Source organism: Plecotus auritus, assembly GCF_963455305.1.
Source record: "Plecotus auritus genome assembly, chromosome: 4".
Lineage (NCBI taxonomy): Eukaryota > Metazoa > Chordata > Mammalia > Chiroptera > Vespertilionidae > Plecotus > Plecotus auritus.
The window spans coordinates 9022287-9045207 of NC_137775.1; the positions used below are offsets into that span (position 1 = coordinate 9022287).

At 42.4% G+C, this 22921-nt stretch overlaps 1 protein-coding gene across 8 annotated transcripts in view; it reads left to right on the plus strand.

Annotated features, from left to right (window-relative positions):
* SYNE1 (spectrin repeat containing nuclear envelope protein 1) overlaps window positions 1-22921 on the plus strand; it is a 400736-nt gene that overhangs the window by 357779 nt on the left and 20036 nt on the right. For 4 of the 8 annotated variants that reach the window (XM_080663595.1, XM_080663598.1, XM_080663601.1 and 1 more), the window contains 8 exons: window positions 1734-1896; window positions 5797-5984; window positions 6837-6987; window positions 11665-11847; window positions 12107-12244; window positions 15208-15399; window positions 16564-16897; window positions 20430-20572. In XM_080663595.1, the coding sequence (XP_080519721.1) occupies window positions 1734-1896; window positions 5797-5984; window positions 6837-6987; window positions 11665-11847; window positions 12107-12244; window positions 15208-15399; window positions 16564-16897; window positions 20430-20572 (1492 nt within the window). Of the gene's footprint in view, window positions 1-1733; window positions 1897-5796; window positions 5985-6836; window positions 6988-11664; window positions 11848-12106; window positions 12245-15207; window positions 15400-16563; window positions 16898-18553; window positions 18623-20429; window positions 20573-22921 lie in introns of all 8 variants that reach the window. The other 4 variants (XM_080663596.1, XM_080663602.1, XM_080663597.1 and 1 more) reach the window with 2 other exon arrangements.

A 22921-nucleotide genomic window follows, 5' to 3' on the forward strand; every position in this document is an offset into this window, starting at 1 on the left:
CTCCTGCTCATACCCTGCCCTCCCTAGGAAAACACCTTTATAAACTAATGTCCTATTCCTGCCCTCGTGCTTTTCACACGTCTCCTCTGCATTCTTATTCATTATCTATAGTCACCTGTAATTCCTCTTCTTTTTCTTCTGTCTTTGGCATCTTCTTCATGATTCCTGATTCTCTGCCTAAAACAAGTTCTAAAGCTATTCCAAATACTGAACTGCATTAAACAAAACAAACAAATCAATTTTTTCTAGTAGCCAGATTATTCTACAGGTGCCATACCATAGTTACCTTCACTGCCTACTTTCTTAAAATCATTAGCAATACTCCCTGACCATAAGTGTATATCTCAACCCAAACAGAGCCTGTTTTGCTTCCCTTGATGAACTACTCAAATTCCCTGGCCACAGGTGCAGAGTTTCTGATTCAGTAGGACTGGGTTTGGATCTAGGAATCTGCATTTATATGAGACGAACCAGGTGAATCTAGTACAGGAGGCATTCAGCCCAGCCAGGGTGGTTCAGTGGTTGAGCATCAACCTATGAACCAGGGGGTCACAGTTTGATTCCCAGTCAGGGCACATGCCTGGGTTGCAGGCTCAATCCCCATTAGGGGGTGTGCAGGAGGCAGCTGATCAATGATTCTCTCTTGTGATTGATGTTTCTATCTCTCTCTCCCTCTCCCTTCCTCTCTGAAATCAATAAAAATATATTTAAAAAATAGAGGAGGCATTCAGATTGTACTTTGACCACACCCTTTCATAAGACATCAACTCTGTAGCACCTAAATCATTGCAACCAACTCCATCCTCTCCTCTGGACCTACAAACTACATTTCCTTACATGTCTGACCTGATCCCTCAGACTCGTCGCATCCAGAACTTAATCACCACTAACCCCCCAAACTTGCTTCTTATCCTGTATCCTCTGAGACAGCACCCAACTGCAAAACAATTTTTACTCCTTCTGCCTCACACCCTGCCGGTTCATAAATTAAGCAATCCAGTCCTCACCTCTGTTCTCACTGTTTCCCAAGTGGAGGCTTTGATGGGAGCTGTTTTGTTTACTTCCTGAATGGGCTCTCACAATAGCCTCCCTTCAAACTTTTATACTTAAAATCAAGACTGATGTTATAATTCTTTTGCTAATCTTGGCAAAGTTCCCATTCATCTTTAAAACTGCATACAAACCCATTTTTATGTCACTATAGGATTTTTATCATCTTACTCCAGTCTACCCACCCGTCTCGTCTCTTATAATGTCTTCATCTCCCTTCAACCCCCTTCCATCCTCTCTATCCTCTGCCTCCTTGGCATTATGACATTGTGTCTTCATAATCTCTACTTTCTCCCAGGCAATCTTCATAGGAGTCTAAGTTAGTATGTCATTTATGGAAATAACTTCTGTGACAACCGTGAGAGTTCTACCCCTTTTATGTTGTTACAGCTATATTGACTGTAACCATAGCCAATATTTATTGACTTTTCCCCCATGTGCCCTGGAGCATTAGACTCAATTAAATCTCACACATATTCTTACTTCATCTCCATTTTATAGATGAGGAAACAGAAACACCAGAAGGTTATACAACTGCCCAAAGTCACACAGCCAGTTCGTGGCTGAGCAGGGATGGACTTGAGCTGTTGGCAATTTGTCTTCAGACCTAGTGCTCCCTTCCGCTTGGGAGGGAAACACGAGTGGGCCTTTCTCTGAAGTTTCTGTCCTTTCTCTGCCCACAGGATCAAGAAGCTGAAGGAGACTCTGGTCGCCGTCCAGCAGCTGGATAAGAACATGAGCAGCCTGAGGACCTGGCTGGCTCACATTGAGTCGGAGCTGGCCAAGCCCATAGTCTATGATTCTTGCAACTCAGAAGAAATACAGAAGAAGCTCCATGAGCAGCAGGTAAAACAGAAAACAATTGAAGAAAATAAATAGGCTTTTGAATATTGGTCCTCCTGGCCTGGCCAGAGGGTGAGTGTGAGAGGTGACTTGGGATGAAAAGTGTAGAGGGCACTTGGCAAGTCTAGTGAGTAAGGGGAGGCCTTGCCCAGGCAGGTGTCTGGGGCAAATAAGTTACATGTCACCACAGTGCTAACTCTTAAGAAGATATGCCATCATAGGGTTAATGTTGTTGGTGGATCAAGAAGCCATCCTAAGATGGTAGGTTAGATTGAGCTGCAATGATGTATCCTATCTAATAAAGAGGTAATAGGCAAATTGACCATCACTCCAACACACAAGATGGCTGCCCTCATGTGGTCAAAGATGGCTGCCCCCATGTGGACACAACATGGCCACCACAAGATGGCTGGCAGGGAAAAGATCAGGCCTTAAAGGGAGGGCAGTTGGGGGCAATAAGGCCTGCAGGGGAAGACAGTTGCGGGGGACCCAGCCTGCAAGGGAGGGCAATTGGGGGGGACCAGCCCTACAGGGGAGGGCAGTTGGGGGGGACCAGCCCTGCAGGGGAGGGCAGTTGGGAGGGACCAGGCCTGAAAAGAAGGGCAGTTGGGGGCGATCAGGCCTACAGGGGAAGACAGTTGTGGGGAACCCAGCCTGCAGGGGAGGGCAATTGGGGGGAACCAGCCCTGCAGGGGAGGGCAGTTGGGGGGAACCAGGCCTGCAGGTGAGGACAGTTGGAGGGGGGACCAGGGGAGGGCAGTTAGGGGTGACCAGGCTGGCAGGGGAGGGCAGTTAGGGGCAATTGGGTTGGCAGGGGAGCAGTTAGGCATCGATCAGGCTGGCAGGGGAGTGGTTAGGGGGTGATCAGGCTGGCAGGCAGAAGTGGTTAGGGGCAATCAGGCAGGCAGGCAGGTGAGTGGTTGGGAGCCAGCAGTCCTGGATTGTGAGAGGGATCCCAGATTGGAGAGGGTGCATGCTGGGCTGAGGGACAACCCTCCCCTCCGTGCACGAATTTCGTGCACCGGGCCTCTAGTCTAAAATAATGCTGACTATTTTGTTTATTTGTGGATTGCTAGCTCACTACCATAAACTTAGAAAGAAACCTTATTTTTAAAAAAAATACGTTTTCATTGATTTTTTTTTTCTTTAAGAGAGGGAGGGAGGAGGGGGAGAGAGCAAGAGAAACATTGATGTGAGAGAAAAACATCAATCATCTGTCTCCTGTGCACACCCCCACTGGGGATCAAACCTGAAGCCCTGGTATGTGCCCTGATTCTGGGAATCAAACCAGCAATCCCCTTGGAGAATGAGGTGACGTTCAACCAACTGAGCCACACCGTCCAGAAAGAAGCCTTTTAAAATCTCATATAGTAGTGTTTGGAGAAAGATTACAGTGTATACTTAGAGATTTTAGAGTCTAAAATAATTCTGTTTTGCAAGGAGGATTCCATAACCTGCAGACCACACCCAGTAATTTCACCTTCGTATGTGTACCAGAGACAGCATATCCCACTGGCATACAATGCACACCCCAGCAAAGCAAAGAGGATGACCTTGAAAAATGCATACAGAGGGGATTGTCACCTCCCACTCCTCTTGCTTCTCTTACTAAGCATAGCAGACTCCAGTTGTCATAAATAAAGGCCATCAACCCCCATGAAGTATTGCTACTCCATGCATTTAGATTGTCCTTGAAAATTCTGTCCACACTCTGGTTATTTTTATTAGTATTTAGGCCACTATAGCCAAGTTTCTTAACTTAAAAAATGTTTAAAATATATAAACAGACCTATTTCTGCAATCCTGCGAAATAGTTTATATTTTTATTTTTCAAACTATTTAAACCAATGAGAATAGGCATTAAAATACATTTTTTAGGTTTTGGGTTTACTTTGATATTTAAATTAACATTTCTTTTTACAAACAATTGTTAGGGTATATTTTTCAATTTTTGTAAGATTAAAACTGATGGGCTCTTTGATGTTTGAAATTCTGATGATGGAACTTTAGCGGGGGCGGGGGTGGGGTCAATAATCCAAATTTCCTGGAGAACATGGTAATGATAACTACAAGTGATAACTAAAGTTAAAATTTGATGACCAGTATTGTAATTTAGCAAAGGTAAGAAAATCAAAACAGTATCTAATTAAATATGACAAATTGATTATATGCACTTATAGCCCCGCCCACTACTAAAACCGCAACGCAATGATAGTGAAGGGGTGAAAAAAGTCAAAACCCACAATGGCAAAGAGAACAGAAGAGATGCTAGAGATGGCAGACAGTTTTGAATAGATGAATAGTGATGGTGTTAGCAGATGGAGGAAGGAGAAAGGTAATTCATGCCACGGAGTTCCACAAAGGCTCAGGATGTGGAGATATTAAGTCTGTATGGCTTTAAAACGGAAGATTGCTTAGAAGTCTGAATAAGCTGTACACAGAGAACTATGTGAAACTAGGGAAGCTGGTGTTAATCTCAGAGCACTTTTTTTTTTTTTTTTTTTTTTTTTGCCACATTGCTTTTCTCAACCAGTTCAGATGCTATCATTTCTAAATAAACCTTATTTTCAGTTGCCTGTTATTTAAAAAAAAAAAAAAAAGTCTGGCCCACCGGTTTGGCTCGGTGGATAGAGCGTCGGCCTGCGGACTCAAGGGTCCCAGGTTCGATTCTGGTCAAGGGCATGTACCTTGGTTGCGGGCACATCCCTAGTGGGGGGTGTGCAGGAGGCAGCTGATCGATGTTTCTCTCTCATCAATGTTTCTAACTCTCTATCCCTCTCCCTTCCTCTCTGTAAAATATCAATAAAAAATATATTAAAAAAAAAGTCTGAATAAGGAGTGATTATACTTCAGATTTCCTCAACACCCCCTCCCCTGTAGCCCAGCTAGTCAGGAGAAAAAGGTGGGAGAGAATATACATACAAGAATACTAATCCCAACTATGTGAGTAAATTGAGGACTTATCTTTAGAATGAGAGAAAAGCTAAGCATATTCTAGAGCTGCATCAAAGAAAAGGAAAACATATTAAGGACCTTCATTAATAAGGCAAGCAAAAAATGAACTCACTTTCAGTGATGTAATACTTTGAGTACATTGAGTTAAAAGCGCAATAGAAAAAATAATATATGTTTTGTGCTGATATTCTTTGCAGTTAATATAAAGATTTCACAAAGTTCAATGCCTTCTTTACCATCATATCTATTTCCTTCATTTAAAATTGCTCACTGAGAAAAAAATAAGTAAATAAATAAATAAACATAAAATCGCTCACTGAGGAAGATGTTGATGATAATGATGATGTCATCATACATAGTAGACAACCTAGGTCCCTTAAACCCACGGTACCGCTGAACAATGGTCAAATTAACATATCTTTAGAGATCAAATCCCAGACCTTGAGTGCCAGCTGTTAACAGGAACACATGTATTATTTTGACCAATTGATTGATCAATCTATCCATGGGAATGGAAGTGATATATCTGAAGTTGAATCTGGGGCAAGATTTACATTTTTTAATTTATCTTTATTGTTAGAACTATTACAGATGCTCCCCCCTTTTTCCTATTGACCCCCTCCATCCCGCACCTGCCCCTCCTAGGCCTTCACCACACTATTGTCTAGATTCATTTTTTTAATCCCTAAAGAAGCTCATTTTATTCTTGATATAGCTAATGTAGTCTATTTCATTTGTTTAGTTTCTATTTTGGCATTGCTCACATAGCTGACATATTTCTAGATTCATTTGCTCATGCTTTTGAGCTTGCCATATTTCATAAATGAAGTTGAAGTCTCATGCATTGAAGGAAATGAAATATTTGTCAAATTGGGCCTAGCCATTTGCCAGGCAGCTTCTCCCGTGTATAAACAAGGATTGTAATAAAGCATGTCTCATTCCCCGCAGGACCTTCAGAGAGACATAGAGAAGCACAGCACGGGTGTGGCTTCCGTCCTCAACCTGTGTGAGGTCCTACTGCACGACTGTGACGCGTGTGCCACAGACGCCGAGTGTGACTCCATCCAGCAGGCCACGCGGAATCTGGACCGGCGATGGAGAAATATCTGTGCTATGTCCATGGAAAGAAGGCTCAAGTAAGCTGGATGTTCAAACCGCTGGGAAAGAGGAAGGACCAAAAAGAAAAAAAATTACCCAGAGTAGCCATTGGTCACTATTTCCTTTCGGTTGCAAAATCCAAAAATAGCCTGGGTTTCCCAAATTTGTCATTGTCCACATTTAGTTGGGAAAACAAGCAGATATAAAGGTAACGTGCAAATATAACAAGCCAAATGATGCCTGACCTAATGGTTTAAATATAATTCAGAGAAATATGCCTTTGCTGAATAAACATAAGGTACAGAATTGGACAATACCATTCTCTTGTTAAAAATTAAATGATAAAGCAAAGGGCTTATCTTTAAGCCCTTTGAAATTCAAGGCAGAAAAAGACAGTGCTGTGTTAGAAAAGTATGGTAGTGATTTAAGACCCATAATCTCTGTGCTCTCTGGGGAACTCTTGAAAGCTTACTCTTCGTCTTGGTGTCCTAGACTGATTTTGATGAGGGCGAGGTTGATGTTGGACTTCAGTGGGTTTTCAAACCTTGTTGTGTTTCCGCAAAGCCTTGGCCCGCGTGTGTGCACTGCAAACGTGGCGTTGTGCTTCCACGCTTTCTTGCACTTCCCAGAACAGTTCACATCATGTGCATGTAGCGATCGGTGTGACTGATTCCACATCCAGAGCCGCAGGATGTGTGTTTATAAAAAAACAGAACAGCTGCTCCAGTCAGCTCCAACAGTTGTCTCCTTTGCACTCGCGTCAGATTTGGCCCCAGCACAGCGACGGTTGGGCACCGCAGCTGCGTGCTTGGTCTCTGCACCCCGGGGCAGGTTCTGGAGCGTGCACGGTCCCAGACAGTCAGACTCTGTTCTCTCGTGTTCTGTCTCAGAATTGAAGAGACATGGCAGTTGTGGCAGAAGTTTCTGGATGACTATTCGCGTTTTGAAGATTGGCTCAAGATTTCCGAAAGGACAGCCGCCTTCCCCAGCTCTTCCGGGGTGCTCTATACAGTTGCCAAAGAAGAACTAAAGAAATTTGAGGTGAGGTATCCTTCCCAGTCTCTCGTCCTGCTGTTGCTATGGCAGTCCCCGGCTGGCAGACAGTGTCCCAGGACATAAACCAACTGTTCACCCACACGTTCCTTTGTTCAAACAGCTGGGAGATAAGGTTGTGACCATCTTTATTATCATCTCTTAAATAGGCAAAGAAGGGGGATACGAGACTTTTATTTTAAGATGATCATGAGTTACAAATACAAAAGTAAATATAAATAAATAAATAAAAGAATTACAATACAGTAAAAAAATAATGGAGAGGAATTTTATTAGAAAACAAATATCATGATTCCTCCCCCCTTGCCACACACACACACCCCTCAACTTAAGATGAAAATATGATGGTTTTCCATACTATAAAAATCTATCTTCCAAATATATTTTCTTCATTTATTTTTACCTAATTGGAGCATTGGAGCATGAAAATATATATATATATATATACATATATATATACACATATATATATATATACACACACACACACACATATATATGTATATATATATGTATATATATATATGTGTGTATATATGTGTGTGTGTATATATATATATTTTTTTAAATCAGTAATAAAATGGAGTTGGCTCCAGATTGAATAAACCATTTTAATCACGAGCTGCTTCTAATTATAAGTGAAGAGCAGTGCCATTCTTGAGTCACAGAGACTTTTCAGTTTCGTGGGGACAAAAATAGCCAGTCTAATCACACTCACAAAGACAGGGATCATTCAATAACTGACTCCCGTTCCCTGCCTGTCGTGCACTCCTGAGTCTGCCCCGTCACTGTGATAGGAGAAAACCTCGACTTCTCAGCCGGCATAGCATGAAGTTGACCATTTTTCAATTTGAAGTTTCTTCTCCCGTCATTGCAGATGTATGTACTCATAGATACTGACAGCAAAGGGTTCTGATGCATGTGTCTTACAAACATTTTTCTTGGTTACTCATTCTGCCCAGAGCTCCCCAAGATGTTTAAAAATCAGAATAAAAATCAAATCCAGTCCAGCTGCACAGCTGCATTCATTTTTTTAAATTTCTTTATTGATTAAGGTATTACATATGTGTCTTTATTCCCCCATTACCCCCCACCTCCCACTCATGCCCCCACCCCCCTGTTGTCTGTGTCCATTGATTAGGCTTATAGGCATGCATATAAGTCCTTTGGTTGATCTCTCCCCCTTACCCCCACTGTCCCCTACCTTCCCTGAGGTTTGACGTTCTGATTGATGTTTGTCTGTCTCTGGATCTATTTTTGTTCATCAGTTTATGTTGTTCATTATATTCCACAAATGAGTGAGATCATGTGATATTTATCTTTCTCTGCCTGGCTTATGTCACTTAGCATAATGCTCTCCATTCCATCCATGTTGTTGCAATGGTAAGAACTCCTTTTTTTACCGCAGCATAGTATTCCATTGTGTAGATGTACCACAGTTTTTTAATCCACTCATCTGCTGATGGGCACTTAGGCTGTTTTCAAATCTTAGCTATGGTGAATTGTGCTGCTATGAACATAAGGGTGCATATATCCTTTCTGATTCGTGTTTCTAGTTTCTTGGGATATATTCCTAGAAGTGGGATCACTGGGTCAAATGGGAGTTCCATTTTTAGTTTTTTGAGAAAACTCCATACTGTTCTCCACAGTGGCTGCACCAGTCTGCATTCCCACCAGCAGTGCACGAGAGTTCCTTTTTCTCCACATCCTCAACAGCACTTGTCATTTGTTGACTTGTTGATAATAGCCATTCTGACAGGTGTGAGATGGTACTGCATTGTTGTTTTGATTTGCATCTCTCTGATGATTAGTGACTTTGAGCAGGTTTTCATATGTCTCTTGGCCTTCCTTCTGTCTTCTTTCGAAAAGTGTCTATTTAGATCAGTTGCCCATTTTTTGATTGGGTTGTTTATCTTCTTTTTGTTAAGCTGCATGAGTTCCCTGTAAATGTTGGAGATTAAATCCTTATCGTTGATATCATTTGCAAATATGTTCTCCCATGCAGTGGGCTTTCTTGTTGTTTTATTGATGGTCTCCTTTGCTGTGCAAAAGCTTTTTATTTTGATGTAGTCCCATTTGTTTATTTTCTCTTTAGTTTCCATTGCCCTAGGAGCAGTATCAGTGAAGAAATTGCTTTGGCATATGTCAGAGATTTTTCTGCCTATGGATTCCTCTAGTATTTTTATGGTTTCCCATCGTATATTTAAGTCCTTGATCCATTTTGAGTTTATTTTTGTGTATAGTGTAAGTTGGTGGTCTAGTTTCATTTTGTTGCATGTATCTGTCCAATTTTCCCAACACCATTTATTAAAGAGACTGTCTTGACTCCATTGTATGTTCATGCCTCCTTTGTCAAATATTAATTGAGCATAGTGATTTGGGTCGATTTCTGGGTTCTCTATTCTATTCCATTGATCTATATGTCTGTTCTTGTGCCAATACCAGGCAGTTTTGAGAACAGTGGCTTTGTAATACAGCTTGATATCTGGTATTGAGATCCCACCTACTTTGTTCTTCTTTCTCAGTATTGCTGTAGCTATTCGGGGTCTTTTTTTATTCCAGATGAATTTTTAAATTTATTTTAAAAGTAACTCCCATTGGTCTTTATTTTTTTATTATTATTTTTAAATATATTTTTATTGATTTTTGGAGAGGGAGGGAGAGAGAAAGAGAGATAGAAACATCAATGATGAGAGAGAGTCATCGATCAGCTGCCTCTTGCATTTCCCCTACCAGGGATCGAGCCCACAACCCAGGCATATGCCCTTGACCTGAATCACACCCAGGACCTTTCAGTCTGCAGGCCGACAATCTATCCACTGAGCAAAACTGGCTAAGGCCAGATGCATTCATTTTTACCTTACAGTATTTACTGAGGCCTGTGATCATAATTATGAAGCTTGCTTATTGTTCTAGTGAGGTTTAAAATCTGAGCGTCAGGGATGGGCAGGTATATGAACTTATAAGAATGTTTAAATACTGCGTGAAATAATTAAGTGTTCTTCTGACATCTGAATATGGATTTGAAGGTAACTATACCTAAATTCCAGGGGAAAATGTTTCCTATCTAAAAGGTTCTTCCTTAGAAAACCTCTGGTAGAAAGCCACAGTCACTCAACAGCAGATGCAGGTCATCCTGTGTGAACCAATGTTAGTGAAGTATTCTTGTTTGCATCTTAGCACACTCAGCTCCGGGAAGGTTAAGACTTCCAGAATTGGCTTATGCTACAAAGAAGATTAGATAAGATACTTTTGGATGCTATTTTAGACTCTCAGATTTTACAGCAAGAATTAGTCATATTGTCAGTTCCTGCAATGAATGATTTTATCATTCATCTTATATTTAATTTTCTTACAAGACAAAAATAAATCATGAACATTAAATCAGGCATGAATATTTGGGACAGATCTGGGGGTGCTGAGGTACCCACCTGCGGTGCCTGCCAACACTCCAGTGACTTCTAGTAATGGCAAAAGCTGAACTTTTCTTACCACCTCCTTCTCTGGGGTAATAATTTAAACTTTGATAGAAAAGAATAATTGATTTGCTAGGATGAAGGCCCTTAAAGCACCTCTGGGAAGGAAAGCCATTCCAGAGCAGAGATGTGGCAGATATAAATAGTTTGATGGGCCAAAGGAAGCCAAATGCTGGGACTGAGATGAGGACGGTCCAACTAATTATACAATTTTCTGTCTAAGGCCAAGATGAAAATCAGTTGTAAGTCATACACATGAGTTTAAAAAAAAAAGCTTAATTTATTTTGGCCAAATGCTTTTTTCTAGGGCTATGCTAGATTGCAGAAAGAAAGAAAAAGGGTATTTTACCTTAAGAAACTCTGAACTGTAAATGTAAATAGCACTGGCCAGTGTGGCACATGGGAGGCAACCAATCGTTTCTCTCTCTCTCCCTCTCTCTCTAAAAAAAAATTTAAATAAAACAGTACCGGGTAAGAACCTACATCACTTCTAAATGTTTGATAAAAACTGAAGCAATAAAAAAGACATAGAGCAGAGTCCAAACTTTTTTCAATGTAAAATTACTTGTATTTTATGAAACTGCTTATCTTAAAAGTTCATAATAGCTTGCACTTAAAGGGCATTCTGCAAAGGATAGTTTTATTTTTTAATGGACACCAGAATTGAGGCAATTTCTGGATTTTTAAGAAATTACGTATTTTACAAATAAAGAGAAAATTCTTTTGTAGATCTCTTTTCTCAGTATTCACATCAGGAAGTGTGAACATTTCAAACTCATTTCAGCATACATAAATATTTTTGTAATACGTTTGTTTCATGGAAAAATTTTGTTCTAGCTGTTAATTACCTTAAATGCTATATTGTGTATGTATATGTGTAAATTCTGTATATAGAAGTGTGTAGTATATATGTGATATATGTATGTGTATTTGTATATATACATATATAGTTATTAGTAGTTACCATTTTCTTGTACATTTTTGTATGCTCCACCCTCTCTCCTTAAGCCACGCTGATTACATTATTTCCCTTTAATAAGGGGATCTCCACGCTCATTAGAGACTGTCCTGGGCCTGTCTGTGACAGGGTGACTTCCCTCTCCCCCTCCCCCTGCAGTCTGAAGCCCTGACACCCTTGCCGAGAGCCCCTGATGGGTCTCCCTCACTGAGTGCTTCTCTGTGGTCCTAGGCTTTCCAGCGGCAGGTGCACGAGAGCCTGACGCAGCTGGAACTGATCAACAAGCAGTACCGCCGCCTGGCCCGGGAGAACCGCACCGACTCCGCCTGCAGCCTGAAGCAGATGGTCCACGAAGGCAACCAGAGATGGGACAACCTGCAAAAGCGCGTCAGCTCCATCTTGCGCAGACTCAAGGTCTTTATTAAGCCTCCTCGGTAGCTCAGAGGCGCAGGGGACAAGATCGGGCCATTTGAACACAATATTAAGACACAAGCGCAGTGATTCTGTAAGATTGGGATGGCCAGAGGGGGATCCAGGGCTAATTTATACGGTAAAGGATGGCGGGGTTCTCATTGCTCATTAAGAAAATGACTCTCCAGAAGACCATTGGAATTGGCGGGACCATCTCAACATGAGGGCTTTGTAATTTTTATTGTCTTCTTCTCACATCCAGCATTTCATTGGCCAGCGTGAGGAGTTTGAGACGGCACGGGACAGCATTCTGGTGTGGCTGACGGAGATGGATTTACAGCTCACTAATATTGAGCATTTTTCCGAGTGTGATGTTCATGCTAAAATAAAGCAGCTCAAGGTAATAGATAAGTGATACTTCAAATTATCAGTGTGAAGAAAGTCTGAAGGGGAAGATAGTTTTTAAATATATTTTTATTGATTTCAGAGAAGAAGGGAGAGGGAGCGCGAGAGAGAAACATTAATAATGAGAGATAATCACTGATCAGCTGCCTCCTGCACACCCCACACTGGGGACTGAGCCTGCAACCCAGGCATGTGCCTCAACCGGAATCGAACTATGACCACCTGGTTCATAGGTCAGCGCTCAACCATTGAGCCATGCTGGTTAGGCTGAAGGGGAAGAGATGCATAGATCCTTTGGTGAAGAAAATAATAACTTTTTTCAGTTTTCTTTTTTTAATTTTTTGGGGGTGACGTTGGTTAGTAAGATTATAGAGGTTTCAAGTGTACATTTCTAGGATAACTGATCTTCATGTTGCCCAACATCCAAAGTCACATCATCTTCCATCAACATATATTTGACCTTCTTTACCCTTTACTACTCCCACCCCTCTTCTCTCTGGTAACCACCATACTGTTGTCTGTGTGAGTTTTTGTGTGTTTATTTTTCTTGTTTGTTCATTTGTTGCTTTCAGTTTTATATCCCACCTATGAGTGAAATCATATGTTTCTTGACTTTTTCTGTCTGACTTATTTCACTTAGCATTATTTTCAAGTTTCATCCATGTTGTTGCAAATGGTAGTATTTCATCTTTTCTTATGGCTGAGTAGTATTGTATTGTGTATATATACCGCATCCTTTTTGTCCAGTCATCTATCGAAGGGCACTTTGGTCATTTCTATGTTTTGGCCACCATAAATAATGCTGCGATGAACATAGGGATGCGTATATCTTTGTGAACAAATGTTTCTGGTAGATACCCAGGAGTGGGGTTGCTGGGTCATATGGTACTCTATTCATAATTTTTTTAGGAACCTCCATACTGTTTTCTATAGTGGCTGTACAAGCTTACATCCCCACCAGCAGTGAATGAGGGTTCCTTTTTCTCCACAGCCTGTCCAAAGCGTACTATTACTTGTCTTGTTGATAATAGCCATTGTAACATGTGTGAGGTGGTATCTCATTGTAGTTTTGATTTGCATTTTCCTAATAGCTAGTGAAGTTGAGCATCTTTTCATATATCTATTAGTCATTTATATGTCCTATTGGGAGAAGTGTCTGTTCAAGTCCTCGGTCCATTTTTAATTTTATTTTATTTTTAATTTCTTTATTGATTAAAGTATTACATATGTGTCCTTATCCTTCCATTGCCTCCCACCCCCTCCCCACTCATGCCCATTGTTTAATTGTATTGTGTGTTTGTTTGGTATTGAGTTGTATGAGTTCTTTATATATTTTGGATATTAACGCCTTGTCAGAGCTGTTGTTTGTAAATATCTTCTCCTATTCAGTTGATTGCCTTTTTGTTTTGCTGTCCAAAAGCTTATCAGTTTTATATAACCCCATTCATTTATTTTTGCCTTTACTCCCCTTGCCTTTGGGGTCAAATTCATAAGATCTTCTCTAAGACCAAGAAATTAGTTCTTCTTGATTGAAAAAAAATAAAAAATGCAAAAGATGTTAAAAATGAAATACAGAGCACTGCCCAGAGATAGCTACCGTTAACATATTACTTTTATTTATTAACTGGATAGCCACAGTGTTGGGAATCTTTTTTCCTGATTAGTTTTGTGTGTGTGTGTGTGTGTGTGTGTGTGTGTGTGTGTGTGTGTGTGTGTGTTTTCTGGTTTGTTTCTGGAACCTTCAAATAGTTTATTTGACCTTTATGTTTCAGAGAATTACAACTTTCTCGTATTGGAATTCCATTCCACACATTATACACTCTTAGATGCCAAGTTAATTGTAAACATATTTTATATACTTCACTATATCATTCAACCACAGTGGCTAGTTAAAATTTTAAATAGAAGGGACATCCACTACATTAGATAAAAGGATTCTCTAAGTGGAAGTGTATTTAACAATTTGAATAACTTGCAAAGCATCTTATGAAATTTTCTTCCCAAGATAGTTAAACAGATTTAACAACTACATAAAATCATGATGGCTATAACCTTAGGTTATTATAATAAAACAGAAAGTTGCTCTTAATCATATATTATCAGGATGAAAAAAAATCATAAAATAGTTTACCCTTGTAATCTGCCCAACCCCTCTTTCCACCCCTCCCACCCTGACTTTCCCAAGTTGTCTCACAGGCACATCAATATTTAAAACCTTTGGCAGGGCATTTCCTCCAAGTGGTAACTGAGCCTTTTCTTTTCGGAGTCTGGCAGGGACATAGAACGCATTATGGCCCTCTCTTCTCCCCTTGCAGTCTTCACTATTGGACAGTTTTGACTATTCCAGAGTTTATTCTTGTGAATTAAAATGTATCCCCTGACACTTATCCCAAGTAGCTTAACTCTTCTGAACCACGTAAAATGAGTCGAAATGATTCTCCAGAATTACTTATTTTTCAAATCATTTTCATCTTTCCTGCTCATGTCCTGAAACAGCAAAAATCATCTGAGAAGAATTGGTGATATTGTCACTGGCTTGGTTTCTCTTAGTCATGTCTGATGTCTGATCAAGAAATCTAAAATGAAAATATTCAATATATTTCTTTAAAGTGCTACATTTATTTCATTGGCACTGGAATGATTACAGTGGATTTTCATCAGGGATAACAGTGCTAGGATTCATGGTGGGTTTGAATGTTTTCTCTGATTTGCTGCCCACACTGTCCATGGTAGCAGATTGGATTAGCCAAAGGCACGCTTCTGGTCATGGAATTCTAATGATTCCATGTTCTGACTTAAAATGTTTACATTTTACTTTATAAAGTAAAAGCCTCTTGGCTTGTCATAGTACTATAGGGTAAGTTTGCTATTCCCTACATGGCGTTTCTAAAGATGTAGCTTATCATTATTCCATGTCAATGTGAGCAATAAAAACCACGTGGGACGTGTGCCCCCTAGGCCTTCCAGCAGGAAATTTCGTTGAACCACAACAAGATCGAGCAGATCATTGCCCAAGGAGAGCAGCTGATTGAGAAGAGCGAGCCCTTGGATGCGGCGGTCATCGAGGAGGAGCTCGACGAACTCCGGCGATACTGTCAGGAGGTCTTCGGGCGCGTGGAGAGATACCACAAGAAGCTGATCCGCCTGCCGGTATGTACCACCAGTCTGTCACTGTCGTTAAATCGAAAGAGAAATCGTGATGTGGGGTTCGGTAGTGTCATATAGTGGCTAAGAGCCCAGACACTGGGTCCAGAACGCCTGGGTTCCAGTTTCAGCTCTGACGTGTTGGCTACGTCATCTTCGGCAACTTACTTCACGTATCTTGCCTCAGTTTCCTCAACTGTAAAACTGGTTTAATAACGGTACCTACCTTGTAGAAAGGATTATTTGGGGCATGAAATGAGGATGGATATATGATTGATAAATAGATGCTAGATTGATAGATAGCTTAGAAGAGTACTCTGCACATATCGTCGATGGAAGATAAATAAAGAAGCTTCTAGAAGAAAGAAGGAGATGAACGTGAACAATGTAAATAGTTGCTCTATTGATGAGGTTGTTTTGTGGAATTTTTTTCTCTGCCATTCCCCTAATTGCTGCCATAATCACGTCTCAGCCTCAAAATGTTATTACCCAGATATTTGGAACCTTCTGTGTTAACTATATTTTGTGTCTGGGATATAAGTTTAAAACGGACCAGCTACGATTTTATCAGTGATTTCCTTCTGTTTCTGACATGTGCCACTGTGTTTGTGTTGTGTTGTATGCATAGTACTAAATTGCCTTTATTCACATTATCTTATTTAATCTTATACCGATTCTTTGAAGTAGTTTTTTGTTTGTTTTAAAATACATTTTTATTGATTTTTAGATAGAGAGGAAGGGAGAGGGGGGGAGAGATAGAAACATCAACGAGAGAGACACATCGATCAGCTGCCTCCGGCCCGCTCCCTACTGGGGATGGAGCCCACAGCCTGGGCATGTACCCTGACCAGGAATCAAACCCAGCATCTCTTGGTCCATGGATGACACTCAGTCCACTGAGCCACACCAGCTGGGCAGTAGCTTTTAATATTACTTCCGTTTTAGTGCTGATAAAACCGAGGCTTTGTTAGATTAATTTATAAGACCTTTTTAAAAGTGATCACAAGATTCTTGCTTATTTGGCGATAGGAAGTTTAAAATTATCCCCACTGAGGTAGGAATGTGACCCCGACAAGCGTGAACTCTGAGCTTTGGCGAGAGGCAGGACAAGACGTGAGGGGGGATCCCCTGGTCGCTGCGGTAACGGAGTTGGCTTGACTGCCTTTCTAGCTCCCAGACGATGAGCACGACCTCTCTGACCGGGAGCTGGAGCTGGAGGACTCGGCAGCTCTCTCAGACCTCCGCTGGCATGACACCTCCGCGGACAGCGTGCTGTCCCCCCAGCCTTCCTCCAACCCCTCCCTCTCCCTCGCCCAGCCCCTCCGGAGCGAGCGGTCAGGACGGGACACCCCTGCCAGTGTGGACTCCATCCCCCTGGAGTGGGACCATGACTATGACCTCAGTCGTGACCTGGAGTCTGCCGTGTCCAGAACTCTGCCTTCTGAGGATGAAGAGGGTCAGGAAGACAAAGATTTCTACCTCAGGGGAGCTGTTGGCTTATCAGGTAGGAAAGAGCGCTTCCTATATACCAGCTTGAAAGGAAATAAAAGGGAGTGGATGTTGTACTGGAAACATGTCACTCCGCAGACCCATCTTCTTCCTTCTCCCACGAAGGGAAAGTGTACATAAGGGAACATTGGATATTCGTGTGACTATCAAAGACAAAAGTTGGCATGGCCATTGATTTATCGCACATATACTTAGGGCCTTACAATGTGACGAGTGCTTTGCTAAGCGCTGGGAACACGCAGTTCCTTTTCTTACACTCAAGTGTGTAACGCGGACAATAAGTAGGACATGTTTGGCCCCAGGATATAACGTGCATGGGCAGGTACAGGAGCACAACCAGGGGACACCTAACCCGGAGCTTTGAGGAATGCCTTTAGGGAAGGGACCTTGAGCGGAGCCCTAAGGGATGAGTAGGAGTCGGTCGGGGGGATGCAGCAGTGTTCAGAGGAGAAAAGCAGAGGGCACTCATCCCAGCTTTCTGAGTAGCCACAGAACTGCTGGTCACCGGAGGTTTGTCCACAGTGACAGGCTGTAGATTGGGAAGCACAGAGTGGACAAGGAGGAGGTGAAAGGCCAACCAGGGCCTGGTCATAACGCGGCCTGTTCACATGGAAAGGAGTTTGGCTTTTATCCAGAAGGTAACGGGGAGCCACAGCAGGGGCCTAAGGCAGGAAGTGATGTGATCAGATGCATATTTTCAAAGAACCTATCTTGATACTAGATGGAGGGAAGAGCATTGGGAGGAAAAGAGTCCAAATGAAAACGTTTTCTAATCCAGGACAGAGATGGGATGGTGGCCTGAACTAAAGGAACAGCACTGGGAAAGAGAGAGAAGGGAAGAGAAGTGACAAATCTAAAGCACACTCCTCCCTCCATATCTGATGGCTGACAGAACTGGGGTAGAGGCGATTTTCTGGCTCGAGTATCTTAGTGAAAGATGTGATTTCTCTCATTCCTGTTTTGTCTTTATGGTATTGTCTAATAGTTAGGCATTTGGTATGTAAGACAGCGCTGTTCAGTATGTAGCCCCTGGAGCACTGGATGTTGGGCACTGACACGTGACTGCTGTTGAGATTTGCTGTATCAGACACACTTCCATGAATACATGAAGTTCAAAGGCTTACACAAAGAAAGAATATTACACAAGAATATGTTGATTCCATGCTATAATTTAGATGTATTGTTTTAGTAAAATAAAGTATTAATGTTATTTTCATCTATTTTTTTATTACTTTTTGAACCTGGCTGTTAGAAATTACATGTGCAGCTCACGTTATGTCCATTGGCCTCTTTCAGCACTGCTCTGGAATCTGACTGTCTGGCTTGAAATTTCTTTAGTACCTTTTGAGACTTTGATGAGTAACTTAATTCCTCTGGACATCAATTTTCTCATCCATAAAATGGGAATGACTCTCCCATTCACTGCAGGGTGGCTGTGGGGGTACATGAGTGCTGGACACAGTGCCTGGCTCCTAAAACACTCTCAACCAGTGAGTGGGAGCCCTCACTAGGATTCACTTCAAGCAAACATGCCCAGGAGCTGTCTACAAGAACTAACTTCCTTTTTTCCCCAGGAAAGTTGTTTTCCTGCCACAAGGGAATCAACGTTTCCAGAATTTACCCGTCAACTTAGACTGTGCTCTTTTTGCAGATGTCATGATCCCCGAAAGTCCCGAGGCCTATGTAAAACTCACAGAAAGTGCCATCAGAAATACCTCTGGTAGGCGCGCCCAGCCAAAGCAGCCTCCGCCCTCACCTATCACAGGCCCCTTCTCAGCACCGCCTGTCCCTCCCTTGGCTCGGTGGCACAAGCATGTTAAGGCAGAGCCTTCTCTACTGACTGCTTTACCACGAAAACGAAAACAAAACAAATATGAGGTTAATCAACACCAAGAGTAAGATCTGAATAACCGAGTGCAGGAACTGCGCACCTGCTCCGTGGCGATCAGGCTCATGAGGTGCATGCACCCTGCTGTGCCCATCAGCAACAGAGAACAGAGAACAGGGGACAGAAGCCCTAGTCTTCAGCATGTGTGGCCTGGCGCCCTGTGGGGTTGTAGCAGCCCTGACTTCATGACTTTGCTGGGTCGCCCACCTCCCTCTGGCTGGAGAGTCAGGGCTCAGGCTCTGGTGGAAACACCAGCCTGCATGGCTGACCTTGGGCCGCCCCTCGTCCTCCTGACCTCAGGGGTCACATATTAGACAAGGACTGAGACCAGATGTTCAGCTCTGTGTAAATGTTATTTAGTAAGTCTAACCACCTATAAATCCTTTGAAATGAAAATTGTATTCCACTGTACCTTAAGACTTAGATTTTTCTTTCAGGACAGAAGGATTCCTGAAACAAGAAAAATTAAAGAAAGCAAAATGAAACCAGTTTTGCACTAGACCAGGGGTCGGCAAACTGCGGCTCGCGAGCCACATGCAGCTCGCAAGCCGTGGTTTGCCGCTCTGTTGACTAACGAGTTTGCCGACCACTGCGCTAGACAAACTGGATGTAGTTCAGGGTCAGTAATTTGGAGGAGGGTGGAGCATAGGGTTTGAACACAGTGATGTGGTAATGGGTTGCTGGGTTATTCGTTCACACTTAAATTTTTAAAAACAAAAGGACAGGAAGCAAAGTACCATTGATGAAATGATGCTAGCCTGGCTCCCAGGGAGACCTCTTCCAGGTGTATTTAGAAGACCTTAAAAGAAAAAAGTCGTAAGGCTTACTGATATTTGTTCTGCTTTCACCCTGTGCTGGCTTCACTCTGATAATCCATGCTCTTGTTCAGGTCAAAGACTGCAATACACACATGCAAGCACACCGCTGCATGCACACACACATGCACGCCCACACGCACGCAAAGAATTTTGCCAAGAGGTATTGCATCTCTGCAAGGAGACTGAGCCGGGAGTTCTAGGCTGTGAGGAAGAGCAAGGCAAGAGGGAAATGCTAAAATCTTAGCTTTCTCCGGCTTCTGATTTACCTTTTAAACAAAAGCAAGTCATTGCTCGTTTGCTGTTTCCATACCTACCTATCTTGAGCAAGTCTTTCCTTGGCTAACTTGAAGTCCTGCCTTAAGTGAATGACGCGGCCACCTGGCACCTCAGTGGCACTGTCTTCTGCTGAGATGCAGAAAGGAAAATGAGAGGGCGTGTCTTCTTCTGCTTCATAAGTGACTGCAGAGGGAGTGTGAGAAGTAGCTGCCTTGCCGTTATTGGGGAGCAGACGAGGTTTTCAGAAAGGCCTTCCACAGTTCACAGATTTTCAGGGGATCCACTGTAAAAGGGGGCAGGCCCAGGGCTGATAGAACCCACTGCAGAGCCCTTTTTCCGTATCCAGGCAGCTAGGACTCTTCGTGAAGCACATTCATCGGTCTGGTCATTTAAACCTCTCACTCACCAGCACGTCAGTACTAAACTCGCTTTATGATTGCCCTCACCCATGCTGTTTCTATACAGCTCTAACTGCAGTAATTTCTTAAACTTCTTGAAGGTCACGCCTGCAAAGCTTGTAAAAAATCTTATGGTTGACTCCGCAGGGGATCCCAGTGCCTTAGAGTCGCAGATCCGACAACTGGGCAAAGCCCTGGACGACAGCCGCCTTCGGATGCAGCAAACAGAAGATATCATCCGCAGCAAAACTCCCACAGGACCAGAGCTGGACACCAGCTACCGCGGCTACGTGAGTATCCTGATGCGGACAGGTACCTGGAAGTCACAGTTGTGTGACAGAGAACAATTTGTCTGGGACATGAAGGCTTTGTGAGCTCTCCAAACACCAAGCTGCCCTTGAACTCGGGCGTGGATGTGCAAAACAAAGCCCTGTTAGCAGCGTTACCTGTTGCATCTAGCTGGACCTTGGGCAGGCCCACTGACCTACTGCAACGGCCAGCCTGTTCCTTTACTCTGAGAACTTCGTGAGGTCCGCTTAATTGAAAGTAATAAAATGCTTTGGCTCCCGAAAGTGATTAGGCATTTTTCCAAATTCAGCTAATCGCGTTTGGGCCATGGTTATCCTTGGAGCAACAGATTTTAGCTAAGAGATTACTAACAAGGAATTTTTTAAGTTCTTTTCTTAGGTTTATTGATTCACCGGATGGCCTTGGGACTGTGTTTTTCTTCTGTTTTTAGTATGTTCATTCTGGAGAAAACAATTCTAACGAGGAATTTGTGGAAAAGATAGCAAGAGAGTGTATATTACCACTCCTTTTTTTTTTTTTTTTAAGCTCTTAGGAAAGTATATAATGACTTTATTTGCTCTGCTCAAGTTACTGACCAAATAATTTTTCCCAGAGAACTACCTGCTTTCCTATACATATTCAAGCAAGAGAGTCTGAAAGGAAATCTCATCTATGCCTCGTACCTTCTTTTCCCACCCCAGAGACTGCCTAGTAAAAAAGGAAAGAAATATTTTTGTTTTTGTTAATCCTCACCCGAGGATATTTTTTTCCATTGATTTTTAGACAGAGTGGAAGGGACAGGGAGAAACAGAGAGAAACATTGATGTGAGAGAGACACAATGATTGGTTGCTTCCCGACCAGGGCCAGGGATCAAGCCTGCAACCGAGGTACATGCCTTTGACCCGAATCAAACCCATGACCCTTCAATCTGTGGGCTGATGCTCTATCCACTGAGCCAAACTGGCTAGGGCAGGAAAGAATTCTTAATTTTACGAAGCCTCACATACTGCTTTTTGAAATCAGAGAAGAGAACCATTCGAGTTGTATATGCTGATGTTCACATCCCCACAATTACAGAAGAGTGACCAATTATGAGTTCACTTCCTGTCCAATCTGGCCTATTACACTGACTTCTATTAGAGTGAAACCTCTTTTTTGCAAAATATAGTGTAGTTTCCTGAGGTCAGTGCTGACATCACTGAGATTATAGTCAACCTCAATCAAAAGCAATCAAAGTCACTTAATAGCCATGTGATTCGTTACAGGCTTTGAAAGGTGACTTTATGGTCAGTAGAGCATGCATGCCTTGAAATGATGCGTTCCTTTAATCTTTGAATTCCATGCTACTAAGCATGGAGTTGGAAGCTTCTCCTTTGATATTAGACTTTATTCCTTTAATACCTATTAAGCAATGCTTCCATTTTCTCATGAAGCAGCTGGTTTTAATATTGCTTTATGCTTTTAAGTATTTTAATTACTTAATACAAAAACTGTTCCTTTGAGATTTGTGGTAATATTATTATTTCCACTTTTCAGTTTAAGAAAGAGGGAGCAACTTGCCAGAAATTATGTAATGTAATACCAGCTAAGGGCTCCGAGTTTAAATCCAAGATGGGTTTAATCTGTCTTCATTAATTTTTTTAATTTATTTATTTTAAAGAGAGAGGCAGGGAGGGGGGAAGGGAGGGGAGAAAGGAAAGAGAGGGAGAAAGAGAGAAACATGGGTCTGCTGTTCCACTTCTATAAGCGTTCATTGGTTGCTTCTTATATGTGCCCGCACAGAGGGTCAAACCCACAACCTTGGCATATCGAGACAATGCTCTAATCAGCTGAACTACCCGAGCAGGGCCTAGTCCAGCCGTGGGCAAACTACGGCCCGCGGGCCGGATCCGGCCCGTTCGGCTGTTCTATCCGGCCCACGGAGCCGAAAGAGCGGAGGGTTCTCTTGCTCTCCCCTCTGCTCCTTTACTTTGAATTTATATTAGTTCACACAAACACTCCATCCATGCTTTTGTTCCGGCCCTCCGGTCCAGTTTAAGAACCCATTGTGGCCCTCGAGTCAAAAAGTTTGCCCACCCCTGGCCCTAGTCTGTCTTGAGTTATAAACTTAATTTCAAAAATATTTTGAGGACTTCCCATGCAAAAGCACATATGCCAAGTACATCTTTGAGCCTTGCTTTATGTGTCTATGGAGGTGTCCCATGTTTAAGAGGCATGCTTTTGAACTTGACCTTGTTTAGCAGAGTAGCACAGCCACTGTGCTCTTTGAGGAACTACAAAGACATTTCCCCAGAAGCCCTTGCACTCGTGGGAATGTGAGAGCCTGGTGACGGGGCCTGTTTTCTGGGTC